The sequence below is a fragment of the Musca domestica genome, unplaced genomic scaffold, assembly GCF_030504385.1.
Source record: "Musca domestica strain aabys unplaced genomic scaffold, Musca_domestica.polishedcontigs.V.1.1 22, whole genome shotgun sequence".
Lineage (NCBI taxonomy): Eukaryota > Metazoa > Arthropoda > Insecta > Diptera > Muscidae > Musca > Musca domestica.
In genome coordinates, this window is record NW_026712262.1 from 3,045,385 (window position 1) to 3,061,563 (window position 16,179).

Here is a 16,179-nt window from a genome sequence, read left to right on the forward strand (position 1 = left end):
ACCTGCTTCGGCACTATGGTGTTGTGGCCGCTAGCTCAGGAGCCATGTTCAGGGGTTGGTTCCATCCCATACACCAATAGCCTTGGGGACGAACAATTAAACAATTAATGGATAAATACAAATTCTACATAACACAAACACTACGTACACCTGGAACAAAGGAGTTTGATATTGCCACTCCCACGCTAGCCCGCCCAACCTTGACCCTGAGATCCTACATAATTGTCAATTTTATCAGGGCCCCGTATTCCACACCCACTCACCTCAGTACAATGTACACCAAATTCACTCTCTCATGAATGAACTAGACAATCATGATTACACAAACAATCATATTACGAACAATTTATCAATATATAAGATTTCCTTAAAATAGAACAAACAAGCTGAAATTTGAAACATTAACTATCAGGATCTCTTAGTCATTGTTTGAGGAGTTCATATATATCAGACCACCCTTCATTACTTCAGTCAACTAAATGTCACCAAATTTTGGACTTTCTAAGTTATGCAATTAGTACCTGCCTAAACGAGCTCTCTTAGGTGGTGAGGGACCCGCAAACTGGTCCACAATATTCAACGGAACCTCAAAAAAAAATCTTGATTATAACACTCAAAGTAATTTGGGGTAACCCTACACTCCAATTTACTTATAAAATTTAGAATAGTTAATGTCCCTCACAAAAACAAGAACATTTATGCTGGACACAAAAAAAAACACAAATAATAAACTTAGACAACACAACTTAACCTAAATATATTATCTTAATTAAAAATTTGAATATTATATTAGTTCTTTCTCTTAATTTATATGAATTTTTCTGCCTTTTGCTTTTTCTTAAAATTTTATTTAATGGAATTTCTCCTTTTTTCTGTTGCAGGGTCTCCCTCCTGGTTCTGGTTTTTATTTTATGCCAGTGGTTGTATCAAACAAGCGGTAAGTTTAATAAATAACTTTGTTACCTGGCTTTTTGCATTCTTTAGTACAACCTGCTTTGTTCTTTTCCAGGATCACTCTTCCGCGACCTCGTCCACCAGGATAAAGCAGAACCCGGATATCATGGATCAAGGGAATTGGTGTTATGGAGGCGGTTGCTGGGGCCTCAATTTTGCGTTGTGGTGGTTGCTGTGGCCGTCAAAGATGGGCTGACCTCTCCGCTTTTGTTCGCCGAGGAGGCCAGTTGATACCCTCGAGAAATTTAAATTATTTTGGCGAAACACTGAAAGACATAAAAGCACACAACACAAAAACACTCATATATCTACACAATTATAATTCATACAAGGATCACTTACAATCAATTACTAACGCCTTCACCATAAATAATAAAATAAATATCGAGGCTTTTATTGCCTTAAAAAAAGTAATTTTTATTTTGAAATTTGGCAGGTTTTAATTTTTTTTACTTTTATGACCACTATTTTACTGTCGCACCACTTGAATAATAAGGGCGCGTTTTCCTTTTTCCCCCTTTTATACCTACGGGAATGACGCGGCATTTTTCCGCTTTTCGGCTTTTCCTTAATTTTTCCTGACATTTACCTTCTTTATGATACCGACCTAACGAGCCCTTACAATATCGCAGGTTGTATTTTCGATTAATTTATCTACCAAATAATCGATCCAAATACAACACTGGCAGTGGTGGCAATTCTAATTACCATTGGGACAGAACATTTCCGCTTCATTTTTTAAACACGGGTTGCTGCGGTTTGCACGTCGCGGATGTTAGCTAAAAAAACATCAATTAAAAATTAAATAGTGCCCACCACGCAACAAAACTTCACCGTTTCTAGGCATCTGCAAAAGAAACGGTGATGTGCGTTTGGTTTCGCCATCGTTTCGTTCGTTAGAATTACCTAAAGTGATAGTGATTTCAGTGTGATAGCAAGACACATATCCAAGTATTCAGAAATCCCATTTCTGCAAAAAAAAAAAATCTGTCGATCCTTCGCCCTCGGACATTGTACCGCATTTTCCTGAAGGTAAGCATTCTTATTTGATTGTAGGCTCATAGTTAATTTCATGTTTTCCTATTTTTTTAGGTACTCTCGCTTGAATTTGTCAATGAATGCTTGGCGAATACATGGTTTTTTTGCATGTGTGTGTGTGTGTTTGTGTTCGTTCATCGCAAAAACCAAACCAACGGTAGTTCAGCGGAATGCGGTTTTATGGTGGCGGTTTGCACACACACATGAGAACACATTTCATTGAGGCGTCATTTAAATGACATTGAAAAGCAAACAGAACAAAAAGAAAACGTGTATGAAGAGTCGGTATGGTGTTAACTTGCTGCATGGCGTGGATGGCAGCGCTGCCGCTGTTGCCATTCCGTTTACATCGATCGACAAGCAGATCGTTTCGCTCTGCTTTTGTTCAGCCACATGCACGCGCAGGTATATTACGTTCCTTAAACTGATAATAGCTCTTACCCTTTATTCACTTATATTTCAATACTAATTATATTATTATTTTTTCAGGCCATGCTTGGTACTTTATAAACAGACAAATTCGTGAAATTTTGTGTACAAATAAAGTGAATTTAACCAATATTCTTCGACACTAGTGAAAGGAGGCTGAAATTATACAGGCTGAACAACATAACTTGACGTTGATGTCTACAGTAATTTGGAGGACATTATTAGCATCTCAGGTATGTCGTACTTTTTTTATGAGTTTATCGTGTGTACCATCTCAGTGAAAATTTAAATTGTTTTGTATTCTCCGGAAAAAATCGTTATCAACACAATATTAAAGAAATATTGTACCTCACACACTTAAAATTTTTTTATGTCGTGCAATTTCTAGACTTTGTATAATAATAGGATTCTGAATTTGTGCAAGAAGAATCTTCACGTTTCCAAAGAGACTTCTGGAATATATTATTTCTCTGAAAAAATTAGTATTGACATGAACTACCTGGGGTAGAGCGAATATGAATCACATGTCCCCATATATTTTACCTGCGTAATCACAAAACAATTGCCGATGAAAAAATAATATAAATTTTGTGATAATTCATCTCATATTGAAAGTAAATACTTTTCGATTGCTATCACCCAGGGTGCAATGAGTAGGTAAAAGAAAAGTGTTGCATCTAATTAAAAAAAATTCTACGGAATAATAATGAATAATTTGAATAATTACGGAAAATAATTGAATATTTGCGGACAACCATTTCTTCACATGATGGAGAAAATTAAAAAAATTTTTTTTGTGAGTTACATTGGACATTCAAATCTAATTGTCTACGCTTTGATTTAGAGGTCTATTATATTACATTTTTATTTGTATTTGCTGATCTATTAGCGCCGGTTATGGAATCCTTCCCAATTGATGATAAAAATGGTAGAAAAAATATGAGGGTAAAATGATGATAATTGAAACCCTGTAGATTGAATCCCTGTTTCATTTAGAATAGACATGTCTTAGTCCCAACGTGGGGAACTCCCACGCCCTGATTTTATGTCTCAAAAGCCGGGCTAATCTAAATCGTCTATAATTGGATTACAATAGTGAATTATAACAAATATTTTAATATTCCTAGATAACTAAATTTCATAATTTCGACATAATTTCCTAAAACCAGGATTGCCTTATATATATTTTCCACTAAATTCATTCCGCTTCCATGTTTACGCAAAACATTCACAAATGACACAATAAGCACGTATATAAAAACTCAACGCAACACAGATAATCTAATATTGCACTAAAGTATTTTTTTACAGCTTACGATACATTTGCTCACATTATTGAATACATATATAAACAAAAGAACATCGTGTATAAACAAAAATTATTGCATCATAGATTAACTCTGCTTAATCTAGTATTGCACATAAATTATCTTATCACAGCTTGTTATACTTTTGTTTATATTTTTATATCCTTTGCGTGGAAATTACCAAGTGGTTTTCCTTGGAGCGTTTCTAGCTCATACATATTATTGCCCACTGGTTTTACTACCCTACATTTCAGGAATTTCTTGCAGAACTTCGCATTGATATTATTTTTGAAGTCTGAAAGGGTATGATTTCTCCTATACACTTCCTGTCCCGGTAGAAACTTGACAATACGTGCTCGTTGGTTGTACCTTTTCGCACTAGATATATAAGCTTGGTGTGTGTTTTCTTTTATTCTCTCTCGCATTAATTCTAATTTATCTGATCGATTTATTTGATCAATTTGGTGATCAGTCAGGGATTGGAGTTTTTTTGCCAGTTTGTAATCGGTTCCACTAGTGAACATGTTATAACCAAATAATGCGAAAAAAGGATTGGTTCCAGTTGCTGAATGTACTGAGGTTCTCAATGCTTGTTCGATTTCCGCTAAATAAAGATCCCAATCCCGGTGATCGTTTTCAACATACGTTCGTATGGCGGCTAATACTGACTGATTTACTCGCTCTGATGCGTTAGATTGCGGAGAGTAATAGGCTGTGGTGATGTGGGTGATTTTGTAATCTTTTATCATATCCGCGAAAACTTTTGAGGCGAACTGTTTTCCGTTGTCGCTGTGTATGATCTCGGGTACCCCGAATGTATGGAAGACTTGATTTTCCAGAAATTTTACCACGTTATATGCAGTGGCTTCTCTCATCGCGTGTAGGAATGTGAATTTCGTAAAATGATCGACTACTATAAAGATGTAGGAATTGCCTTGTTTTGATCTGGGATACTTTCCCAGAAAATCTATATACAACTTCTGGAAAGGTCTCTCAGTTATAACTTCGTTGCCTATCGTAGGGTTCATACGCTGATTTGCCGATTTCGTTTCTTTACACGTTGTACAATTTTGTATGAATTGTCGTACCTGCGATGACATTTTTGGCCAATAAAAATAAGTTTTTAATCGTTTTAAGGTTTTCGTTATACCATCGTGGACCGAGCTACCGTAAATGTGTGCTTTCTCAATCAGTACATATGTTATGTCCTGAGGTATCCACAGTTTCCACTCAAATTCCATCATTTCTTGCTCAAAATTTTTGGTTCGAACATAGATTTTATCATTGTCGATTTTTAAATCCGGCAAACGATCTTGGTTTTGTTGTATGGTGTTGCGCAACTCGACATATTCTCCACTTTCAAATGCCGTAGTTTCGAAATCCAATATATTATCGTCACACAATTCCTCTACAACGACATCAGACTCAACCGACATTCGAGACAGTGTGTCCGCTACAACATTTTCCGATCCTTTCCGATGTTCAATTGAAAAATCGTACGCCTGAAGTTGAAGTGACCATCTCGCCAGTCTTCCACTTAAATCTTTTAAGGACATCAGCCACTTAAGACTGGCATGATCCGTGATGATTGTGAACTTCATAAGCTCGACGTACGGACGGAACCTTTTTACCGCTAAAACTGCGGCCAAACATTCCTTTTCTGTGACGGAGTAATTCTTCTGGGCGGAATTCAGTTTTTGGGAATAAAAAGCGATAGGGTTCTCTCCGCCAAATTCATTCTTTTGGAAAAGTACTGCTCCTATTCCATATTCCGAGGCGTCGCATTGAATAAAGAACTCTCTATTAAAGTCAGGGTGCCTGAGAACCGGTGCGGATGTGAGAGCATATTTTAGAGATTGGAAAGATTGCATCGCTTCCGGAGTCATTACGAATTTTTTTCCTTTTTTTAAAGTATCTGTTAGGGCGGAAGATATGGATGCAAAATCTTTTATAAATCTCCGGTACCAACCGGCAGTACCGAGAAAACTTCGCACTTCCCTCGGCGATTTTGGTGGCGGTATCCTCTGGATAGCGCTCACCTTTTCTGGATCAGTCTTCAACATCCCGCTACCGATTATGAATCCAAGGTATTTCAACTCTCGAAAACAGAATAACGACTTTTTGAGTCCAATCGTCAGATTCGCTCTTTGCAGGCATTCAGCTACTTCTTCCAAAATTCTGACATGGTTCTCAAAATCATCAGCTATAATCAGGAGATCATCCAGATATATGAAAACATTGGATTTTAGTCGTCCTGGGATGACCTTATCCATCAACCTGCATAATCTTTGCGCCGCATTGCAAAGCCCAAACGGCATGACCCTGAATTGATATAGTGGTCGACCTGGTACTGTAAAGGCGGTATATGGCTTCGCTTCTTCTTCCAACTCAATCTGCCAGAAGGCATACTTCAGGTCGACACTACTGATAAAATGGGTTTGATCAATTCGGCTTAATATTCCATCGATATTCTGTAATGGATATGCATCCTTCACCGTTAGGGCATTTAGTTTCCTCGCATCGAGGCAGAAACGATTCTTGTTCGGTTTTCGCACGACGGTAGTACGATTACTCCATGGCGAATCACTCTCCTCAATAACTTTCAGAGCGAGCATTTTATCTATTTCATTATATACGATTTCCTGTACGGCCGGCGATAAAGGATAATGTCTATCCTTGACAGGATTCGCATTCCCTACTAACTTAATTGCATGTTTCTCTAATTTCGTACAACCCAGTCCAATTTTTTCAAACGTTGGGAACTTATTTATTATTTCTTCTAGGCGTCTACGTTGTTCCCCTGTTAGTTGGTGCATATTCTTATTTTCGTTGGTCGAGGTTCCACGCATCTGCTCTTGTAAGTCCACGGTTATCTCGTCTATGGGAAATATTTCTGGGGCAATATTAAATAATTTCCAGAAATCTGCTCCTAGATAAAGATCTTGTTCTAGATCTGGGCATAGATAGAAACGCATTTTTAAGAATTGTTGTTGATATTCTACCTCTACCTCTATTTTGCCCACTATGCGATGGGTTTTCCCTGACGCCGTACTTACATTCGTGTCCTGTGGATCAACAATAATGTTTAATTCCTCAACTATTTCTCGGCAATGCTTCCCTAGTATTGAAACCGTAGCCCCAGAATCTAATAGACCCTTTATCTCTTTCCCTTCGATTTTAATGCTAGCGTATGGTCTAGGATCCGTTCTATATTTGCACCGGATGACGGCTTCGGATATCAATTTTTTTAATTCTTTATTTTCTTTATGTCGTTGCCTCAATTTCATTATCCTCATTCTACTTTTCATATTTTTATTTACCCCTATGGATATTGATTCGGAATTATTGCGAGATTCATCTTCCTGAAAAATTTCTGCTCTTTTGTTTTTATAATGTCTCTGCCTGAACTCAATTGGAAGATAATGCCGAATTTGGGAATAGTTATTGACGATGGTATCAACTAATTCTACAGTGGGTTCGTCGCAGCGGGTTGTTCGGAAGAACGATGGTTCCCCGCTAGAACCACGTTCTTTCTCACGTTTCCCGCTTTGCAATTTCCACATTTGGGTGTTATGGTATTTTGCCTTCCACACTTAAAGCAAAATAGTCCTCTTTGGGACGACGGACAATCCCTAAATCCATGACCCGCTATTTGGCAATTCCAACAAACAATTTGGTTTAGGGCCGAAACATCTACTAACTCTTCCGGTTCTACCAAATTCGGATATTCTATTTCTTCTTCTTGCATGGCGTGTACACGTATGGGTCTGTTTATGGTTGGTGGAGGAGCTTGAGATAATGGGTCGCGTCGAAAAAATGTCCTCTCAATTTCCAAACACTCCACTCTTAGCTGCTCTAATGACGACACGGGCATCGAGTACACAATACTCGATAGATTCTTTCTCAAATTTTTCTTAACCAAAGAAATAATCTCGTATTCTGAGACTGGCCTTTCCAGTTTCGATCTCATTAGATTTATTTCATGAAAGAAAGCATCAATGGACTCGGTTGCCCCCTGTTTCCTTTCTAACAGATCCCGCATCGATTCAAATGTTGTTCGCCTTGTCTTGAATCTTTCATTTAACCCATGCTTTAAGGAATCCCAATCGTTAATGTTGTTTGACCTCTGTTGGAGCCAGAACCATTCATAGGCTGGACCAGACACCAAAATATGGAATTCATTTAAAATGTCTTCCCAAGCTAGTTTGTAATGTTGTTGAAAGTATTCCAGCCGGTAGATAAAATCTTCCACCGACAGACTGTTTGGTTTCCCTGAAAAATTTAATCCAAAACGTTCAACTTTTATTCCATGGATGCCAGTACTAATCACGGATGGAATCACAGTGCTTCTGCGATTACCATTATTAACATTATCTCTATGTTGTGTAGGGAACTCATCTGTAGGGTTTCCCGGGGGGTTCGGTAAAGTATTTGGTATTGTTGGCTGATTTTGGACATTTATCGATAACCTGCTGACATTATCGCTCAATCGGTTTATCACCGAGTGAATTTTATCCATTTCTTTGGCAACACTTTCTTCCACCCATGATCTCAAATACCCTCGGGCGTCATTCATACTTTCGCGTACCATACTCCTGATTACATTGTTTACATCGCCTTGCTGATTACTTGGAGTAGGCGTTGGAGGTAAATTCGATGGTACCCTAGCACTCTTACTGGTACTCGGTTGAGTGTTGTTAATGGATCCGGACAAATCCCTTATTGTTGTATCCCTAATACCATTGGATTGCTCCATGTTTGAGACTACTTTTTTCTTTTTGTTATTAGGTTTGGGTGATTGTATAGAAATCCTGCTCGTGTCGAAAGCTAGTGTTCTATTGCGTTTACTTCTTCTTTTTCCCGCCGTATAATCACTCATCAGACTTCAACTCGTTTACCCAATTAATTTTATTAAAAAAAATCAATTGTCTATTAATAGCTGTGGGTTTACTTTTTTGTTGTGCCGAAATTTAGATTGCCACAATTTCAGATAATAAAAGCAGGGGTGTATGACTTAATGATTTAAAAATAACTAATTTAGAAAAGTTCTTTAAAAAACAAAATATATAAATACCAAAAAAATGAACAATAGTAATTAATAAAATAAAATATAATTAAACCTATAAGTGTACTAAACATATAATCAAAACGCACTAATAAGCAGAACAAGTAAAAAAAAATAAATAATTAAATCAAATAAAAATAAGAAAATAGTAAATAAAACTAAAATAATAATCAAAATAAGTTAAGGACAAAAACCATAAACAAAAACATTCAAACACAAGACAATATCAATAGTTAATAGTGATTTAAACATTGACGATGAGAGTTCGTTTGGTGTTTTTTTTTTTTTTTCAATTGCTTTTGAGGTTGAGTGTGTGGACTTATTTCATTATGTTATAAGAAATCCTATCACGCATTATAAGTGTCCTTTTACGGTTGTTCTGGTGTACTGCTAGACTGGACTTTACATATTCACTTATTTATTTTGTTTCAAAGACAAACATTTAGAGACGACCACCACGGCAGTTTTCCCATCATAAGAGAATACGGATCTCGTGAAGGAGGTTAAATTTTCTTTCGTACAATACAGTTTGCGAAAACTTCTTCACGAACGCTATTGTACTTTTCCTCTCTTATGTCATCTCGATTTGACGACTTCGAAACAATAAATACAAAAATTACATAAAAACATAAATTTGAGGGTAAAACCACGGCAGCTTTCGAAAGAAAATAACGAAAAAGATCTCGTGAACAAGTACTTCCGTACAATGCACATTGAGATGCTTCACCTCAAGCTTTGCACGTTTCCCTTATGTTATACCCTACGTCTATTTTTTCTACTTTAAAATAAAACATACAGAAACACAAAAAAAACAGGTCATAAAACACAATACATTCATTGTTACATTGAACTAACAAGATTATTGCACCTGACCCTTGTAGTTGGAACGAAAATCCTAATTTTCTAAAAACCTCATCTACTATTGCACGTTTATCACAAATTTTAAAGAATTAAAGCTGCGTCTGCAACATGAGATAATCGTCGTAAGAAAATGTGATTTTCGCTTATGCCTATTTGAACCCTATAGTTTATTGCACTGTGCTAAGCTGTTATTGCACTGAATTTAAGACATTATAGCTTTCGATTGGGCGCCATATTGTTACGTGCCACCTGCTTCGGCACTATGGTGTTGTGGCCGCTAGCTCAGGAGCCATGTTCAGGGGTTGGTTCCATCCCATACACCAATAGCCTTGGGGACGAACAATTAAACAATTAATGGATAAATACAAATTCTACATAACACAAACACTACGTACACCTGGAACAAAGGAGTTTGATATTGCCACTCCCACGCTAGCCCGCCCAACCTTGACCCTGAGATCCTACATAATTGTCAATTTTATCAGGGCCCCGTATTCCACACCCACTCACCTCAGTACAATGTACACCAAATTCACTCTCTCATGAATGAACTAGACAATCATGATTACACAAACAATCATATTACGAACAATTTATCAATATATAAGATTTCCTTAAAATAGAACAAACAAGCTGAAATTTGAAACATTAACTATCAGGATCTCTTAGTCATTGTTTGAGGAGTTCATATATATCAGACCACCCTTCATTACTTCAGTCAACTAAATGTCACCAAATTTTGGACTTTCTAAGTTATGCAATTAGTACCTGCCTAAACGAGCTCTCTTAGGTGGTGAGGGACCCGCAAACTGGTCCACAATATTCAACGGAACCTCAAAAAAAAATCTTGATTATAACACTCAAAGTAATTTGGGGTAACCCTACACTCCAATTTACTTATAAAATTTAGAATAGTTAATGTCCCTCACAAAAACAAGAACATTTATGCTGGACACAAAAAAAAACACAAATAATAAACTTAGACAACACAACTTAACCTAAATATATTATCTTAATTAAAAATTTGAATATTATATTAGTTCTTTCTCTTAATTTATATGAATTTTTCTGCCTTTTGCTTTTTCTTAAAATTTTATTTAATGGAATTTCTCCTTTTTTCTGTTGCAGGGTCTCCCTCCTGGTTCTGGTTTTTATTTTATGCCAGTGGTTGTATCAAACAAGCGGTAAGTTTAATAAATAACTTTGTTACCTGGCTTTTTGCATTCTTTAGTACAACCTGCTTTGTTCTTTTCCAGGATCACTCTTCCGCGACCTCGTCCACCAGGATAAAGCAGAACCCGGATATCATGGATCAAGGGAATTGGTGTTATGGAGGCGGTTGCTGGGGCCTCAATTTTGCGTTGTGGTGGTTGCTGTGGCCGTCAAAGATGGGCTGACCTCTCCGCTTTTGTTCGCCGAGGAGGCCAGTTGATACCCTCGAGAAATTTAAATTATTTTGGCGAAACACTGAAAGACATAAAAGCACACAACACAAAAACACTCATATATCTACACAATTATAATTCATACAAGGATCACTTACAATCAATTACTAACGCCTTCACCATAAATAATAAAATAAATATCGAGGCTTTTATTGCCTTAAAAAAAGTAATTTTTATTTTGAAATTTGGCAGGTTTTAATTTTTTTTACTTTTATGACCACTATTTTACTGTCGCACCACTTGAATAATAAGGGCGCGTTTTCCTTTTTCCCCCTTTTATACCTACGGGAATGACGCGGCATTTTTCCGCTTTTCGGCTTTTCCTTAATTTTTCCTGACATTTACCTTCTTTATGATACCGACCTAACGAGCCCTTACAATATCGCAGGTTGTATTTTCGATTAATTTATCTACCAAATAATCGATCCAAATACAACACTGGCAGTGGTGGCAATTCTAATTACCATTGGGACAGAACATTTCCGCTTCATTTTTTAAACACGGGTTGCTGCGGTTTGCACGTCGCGGATGTTAGCTAAAAAAACATCAATTAAAAATTAAATAGTGCCCACCACGCAACAAATGTCAAAATTATTTGGGAATCCTTTAAGTAAAAGATTGTAAACTTGCTACAAAATCGTACTATACTGCAGGTTCTCGAACACAACTTATACTGGAACTCTATAGAAAAAATATCAATCGATATCCCCTTTAAAATAAAGCAATATCGATATTATCAATATTGACATCGATTGTTTACCACCTCTACTTGTTTTCCTAAATGACAAAGAAGGAAGTCTCCTCCCCTAAACCGCTTAGTTTTGGATCATTTTTGTAGATATTTCCTTCCGAGATGTTCTCTTATCTGCAAAGTCAGAGAAGAGTAAATTTACAATTACTCCAGGAGTCGTCATGCCAGCAATTGGAACTCTTATTGGACAAACTTGAGGGAACGAAAGCAATAATATTGGATGATGTGCTATTGGGACCATTGGGTTTGGTAGCTCCACCTAGTCTGTTCTCCGAACGGGGTATAAAATTACTCAAGCTGGAGAAAGAAACGCGTATGCCCAAGGACTATGTCAACATTATTTACTTGGTGAGGCCACTAGTTAGCATTATGGATGACATTGCCGGACAAGTGCTCAAGAATTCTGATAAGAATCGAGTATTCCATTTATTCTTTGTGCCGAGACGTTCGTGTTTGTGTGAAAAACATTTGGAACAAAAAGGAGTTTATGGCAGCTTTGGAATGGTGGAAGAACTTTCTTGGAATTTCTATCCTATAGAAAACGATGTAATTTCAATGGAAAATCCAATGGCATTTAAGGATGTGGCAATAGATGGTGATCCAACTGCCCTTTATCAAGCCGCCGTGGGTTTGGTGCAATTGCAACGTATCTATGGACGCATTCCGAAAATCTATGGCAAAGGTACAATGGCTCAAGGTGTCTGGGAGAGAGCGAAAAAATTGGGAGCCGAAGAGAAATTGCTGTCCACCGGTGAACGAGGAACTATAGACCAGATAATTTTATTAGACCGGCAAATTGATCTTCTGAGTGCCTTTGCAACGCAGCTCACCTACGAGGGTTTGATTGATGAATTCTATGGAGTCAAGCAGAATAAGTTAACGTTGCCTGCTGAGCTATTTGCCAAAAGTAATGAGAGAGACGGCTCACCGGCTCACATGACATCGGAAAAGAAAGTGATTCTATTAAACTCCGGCGAGACATTGTATCCGGAACTACGTAACAAGAATTTCAATGAAATTGGTAAAATCTTGTCGCGCAGTGCCAAGGACATCAGTGCTGCCATGAATGCCAGTTCTCAGGAAAATTCCGTACAAGAAATGAAAAGACTAGTGGACAAATTGCCAGCTTTACTGGCACAAAAGCAATCGGTTGCCAATCACACAACAATAGCCGAGAATATACGCAAACAGCTGGATGCATTTGAATTCACCGATGACTTAGCGGCCGAGCAAGAGTTTATGATGTGTGAAGACATCGACAAGCCCAGTGGCTATATTGAAGATTTGATGGCAAAAAAGGCAGATCTAAAGAAGGTTCTACGTTTAATTTGCATCCAATGTGCAGCGGCATCGGGATTTAAGGAAAAGGTAAGGGGGTTCTGATGCCGGTTGTCGATGATTGATAAATGTTTAATTATGGCCTAGGTACTGACATATTATAAACGTGAGCTGGTCCATGTGTACGGTATAGAGGTCTTGTTGAAAATCAGTAATCTGGAAAAGGCAGGAGTTCTCTATACACAATCCGAATCTCGTGCCTATGCTGTGTTGAGAAAAGTAAGTACTACTTTAGTTTTCATAAATTGTGGCCAACAATCAAAGAATAAATGGTTTTCATTTTCTTTCGCATAGACTTTAAATTTAACTGTCGATGAAGTTATTGAAGTGAATCCCAAAGACATAAGCTATGTTCATAGTTTTTATGCACCACTAATTGCCCGCATTGTTGAACAATCTCTTAAGCCGCTGGGCTGGCAGTCGCTGAAGAGCCAAATTAACAATTTGCCGGGACCTACGTTTGAAGATTTCCAGGCCCAATTAATTGGCATTGGCGGCCGGCACTCATCCACACCCAGCGAAGGTTCGTCATTAAACATTCCACGTGTAGTGTTGGTCTTCTTTGTAGGTGGTTGCACATTTGCCGAAATAGCAGCGTTACGTTTCCTAGCCCAAGATGAGGACAACAATGTTGAGTTTGTCATAGCCACGACGAAAATAATTAACAAAAATTCCTTCTTGGAAAGTTTATTGCAATGAGGACGAGACAAAATGAGAACACAAAATATGACACCGTTGTATTTTCCTTTTAGATTTACAATGAAGTATTAATATAAGATTATTAGCCATAGAAATAAAGAGCGATGTACGCAAAAAATATTTATTAGAAATATAAATGTAAAATATATATTTGTGATTCTATTTGAATATAGTTTTCTATTTTGAGTAGACTAAGCACAAATAAATTATTAATAAGGGCCAAAGATGTTCATCTTGCAGCTATACCGTGGAAACTTCTAGTTTTCATTGCCTTTCTTCTACAAGGGTCTATGAGAACAAAAAATGCAACACATGTGCCCTTTAATAGCTCTTAAAATATCAGCTGTCCGTTTTAAACTGAGATTAATGCGAAGGCAGTTCGGAAACTTAGCCTAGCACAAAAAGTGCGGTATAAACAGAAACAGGTAAAAAAGCAGCTAAGTTCCGGCCGGGCCGAACTTTTTATACCCTCCACCATTTGAAAGTTTCCAAAAAAAAATCCGTTGGAAAATACCGCTCAAATGAAAACAGTTATATGGGGCTATACAAAGACTTGGTCCTGCATAATATTTTGTGTCATAGACTGTAGTAACTGTTCTGAACTTTATATACGACATTTAAAACAATTCCGGCGAATAATGTCGCAAAAATCATGAAAATAGCGAATATATGGGGGTACCGTTATATGGGCGCTATATTGAAACGTGTAAGTATTTGGCTAATTCTATTCTAGGGTATGAGGTACTCACAAGGAACTCCATTTGTGGATTTTAAGAAAATTCCATTGAAAAACTCGGCTGAAATCATTAAAATAGCGAATATCGAGGGGTGTATGGGTGCTATACGATATCGTGGACCTATATAGATAATTCTCGTTCAGGGATTAAGTGCCCATGAAAAACTCCTTGTGTAGAATTTCAGACAGTTCCATGGAAAAATGTGGCTAAAATCATCAAAATCCCGAATATCGGGGGGTACCGTTATATGGGGGATATACGACACCGTGGACCGATATAGCCCATCTTCGATCTTGACCTGCCTGCAGCCAAAAGACAGATCTGTGTAAAATTTTAGCTTCCTATCTTTATTAGATTTGACAGTAGCGTGACGCATCCGTCAATTTACACGGACGAAAAATCCTACAGAAGGACAAACAGTATATTGTATATTGGACTTTATTCAACACCAGATACTTACCTCAGAAAACTAAGCTGCTCCTCTATCAAATTGCAATATGATGCACTCTCGTGTATGGATTTCCAATATAGTGGCAAAGGAAATAAAAGTTTTCGATAGAAAGTTATTGAGAAGATGTGTTGGAAAAACCTGCGAAAATCCCACAAAAATGCACTCCAACAGTTTCATATATGAGATCTCCGCAGTCCAGCCGTTTTTTGTCTACGCCCATCAACTTCAAAAGCTTTTCGTCGATAAACTTGCAAGCCATGAAAATACCATAATAAGGGACATATACAGGGTGAGATGAAAAAATTGCAACCAACTTCAGACTGCTATCTTTTCTAAGACAATATTTCGACAGCAGTTTAAATTATTCCAGTGACAGCTCATTATATTGTTTACAAGCGTAAAAAAGCATTTTGGTGTGAATTTTCCAGAAAAAAAAGTTATTCGTGATGGAATTCAAGCGAGATTTTTTTATATTTGGCTGGAAAACCACAAGTGACTATCGTTAGAGCACTCCAGCATTTAAATAAAGAAATCTTTTGTATCTCGTACCACCGCTCGTTACCGTGATACTGGTAGCGTAGCCCGAGGTCGTGGAAGTGGACGGAAGAAAACAGCAACATCAGTCGAAAAGTAAAGAAGCGACTTGATCGAAACACGCGTCGCAGTGACCGAAATATGACTCGTGAGCTGAACATATCGCAATATTCCATTCGGCAAATATTGAAAAATGAGCTCGGGGTAAAGCCATTGAAATTCCAAAAAGTGCAAAAACTTTCACCGCAACAGAAAGAAAATAGACTCAAAGAGCTAAGAGTTGCTTCGGGTTTCTTGGCCGAAAGTGGTGAACTGCCGAATTTGGGTTTCTCCGATGAGAAAACAATCGTTGTTCAGCAGTTTGTAAACGAACAAAATGATCGTGTTTACTTGCCAAAGAGGTCAGCTGAAAATGTACACCTCCGTTTGGCCACCAGAACTCAAGCGAGGTGAGGTGATACTAATCGACCGTGGCATCAGAATAAATGCCGAATATTATCGCGAAAATATTCTGGAGGGTGTATTAAAGCCTTGGGCACGCAAACATTTTGGCCGCAGATCTTGGACATT

General features: G+C 37.6%; 1 protein-coding gene and 3 long non-coding RNA genes across 4 annotated transcripts; 2 read left to right on the forward strand and 2 right to left on the reverse strand.

The window, feature by feature from the left end:
* Positions 1–727: 727 nt before the first annotated feature.
* On the forward strand, positions 728–1,368 carry LOC131802666 (uncharacterized). The gene is made up of 2 exons (XR_009342323.1): positions 728–937; positions 1,010–1,368. It is a non-coding gene; the product is annotated as an uncharacterized LOC131802666 (long non-coding RNA).
* Positions 845–2,402, reverse strand: LOC131802668 (uncharacterized). The gene is made up of 2 exons (XR_009342325.1): positions 1,297–2,402; positions 845–1,220 (listed from the first exon to the last, which is right to left on the reverse strand). It is a non-coding gene; the product is annotated as an uncharacterized LOC131802668 (long non-coding RNA).
* An 8,343-nt stretch (positions 2,403–10,745) lies between these two features.
* On the reverse strand, positions 10,746–11,714 carry LOC131802667 (uncharacterized). The gene is made up of 2 exons (XR_009342324.1): positions 11,198–11,714; positions 10,746–11,121 (listed from the first exon to the last, which is right to left on the reverse strand). It is a non-coding gene; the product is annotated as an uncharacterized LOC131802667 (long non-coding RNA).
* A 157-nt stretch (positions 11,715–11,871) lies between these two features.
* LOC101897303 (vacuolar protein sorting-associated protein 33A) lies at positions 11,872–14,049 on the forward strand. Its single transcript, XM_005187190.4, has 3 exons — positions 11,872–13,218; positions 13,276–13,407; positions 13,483–14,049. The coding sequence occupies exons 1-3, from the start codon at positions 11,953–11,955 to the stop codon at positions 13,885–13,887; spliced, it is 1,803 nt and encodes a 600-aa protein (XP_005187247.1). The 5' UTR covers positions 11,872–11,952; the 3' UTR covers positions 13,888–14,049.
* The last annotated feature ends 2,130 nt before the right edge of the window (positions 14,050–16,179 follow it).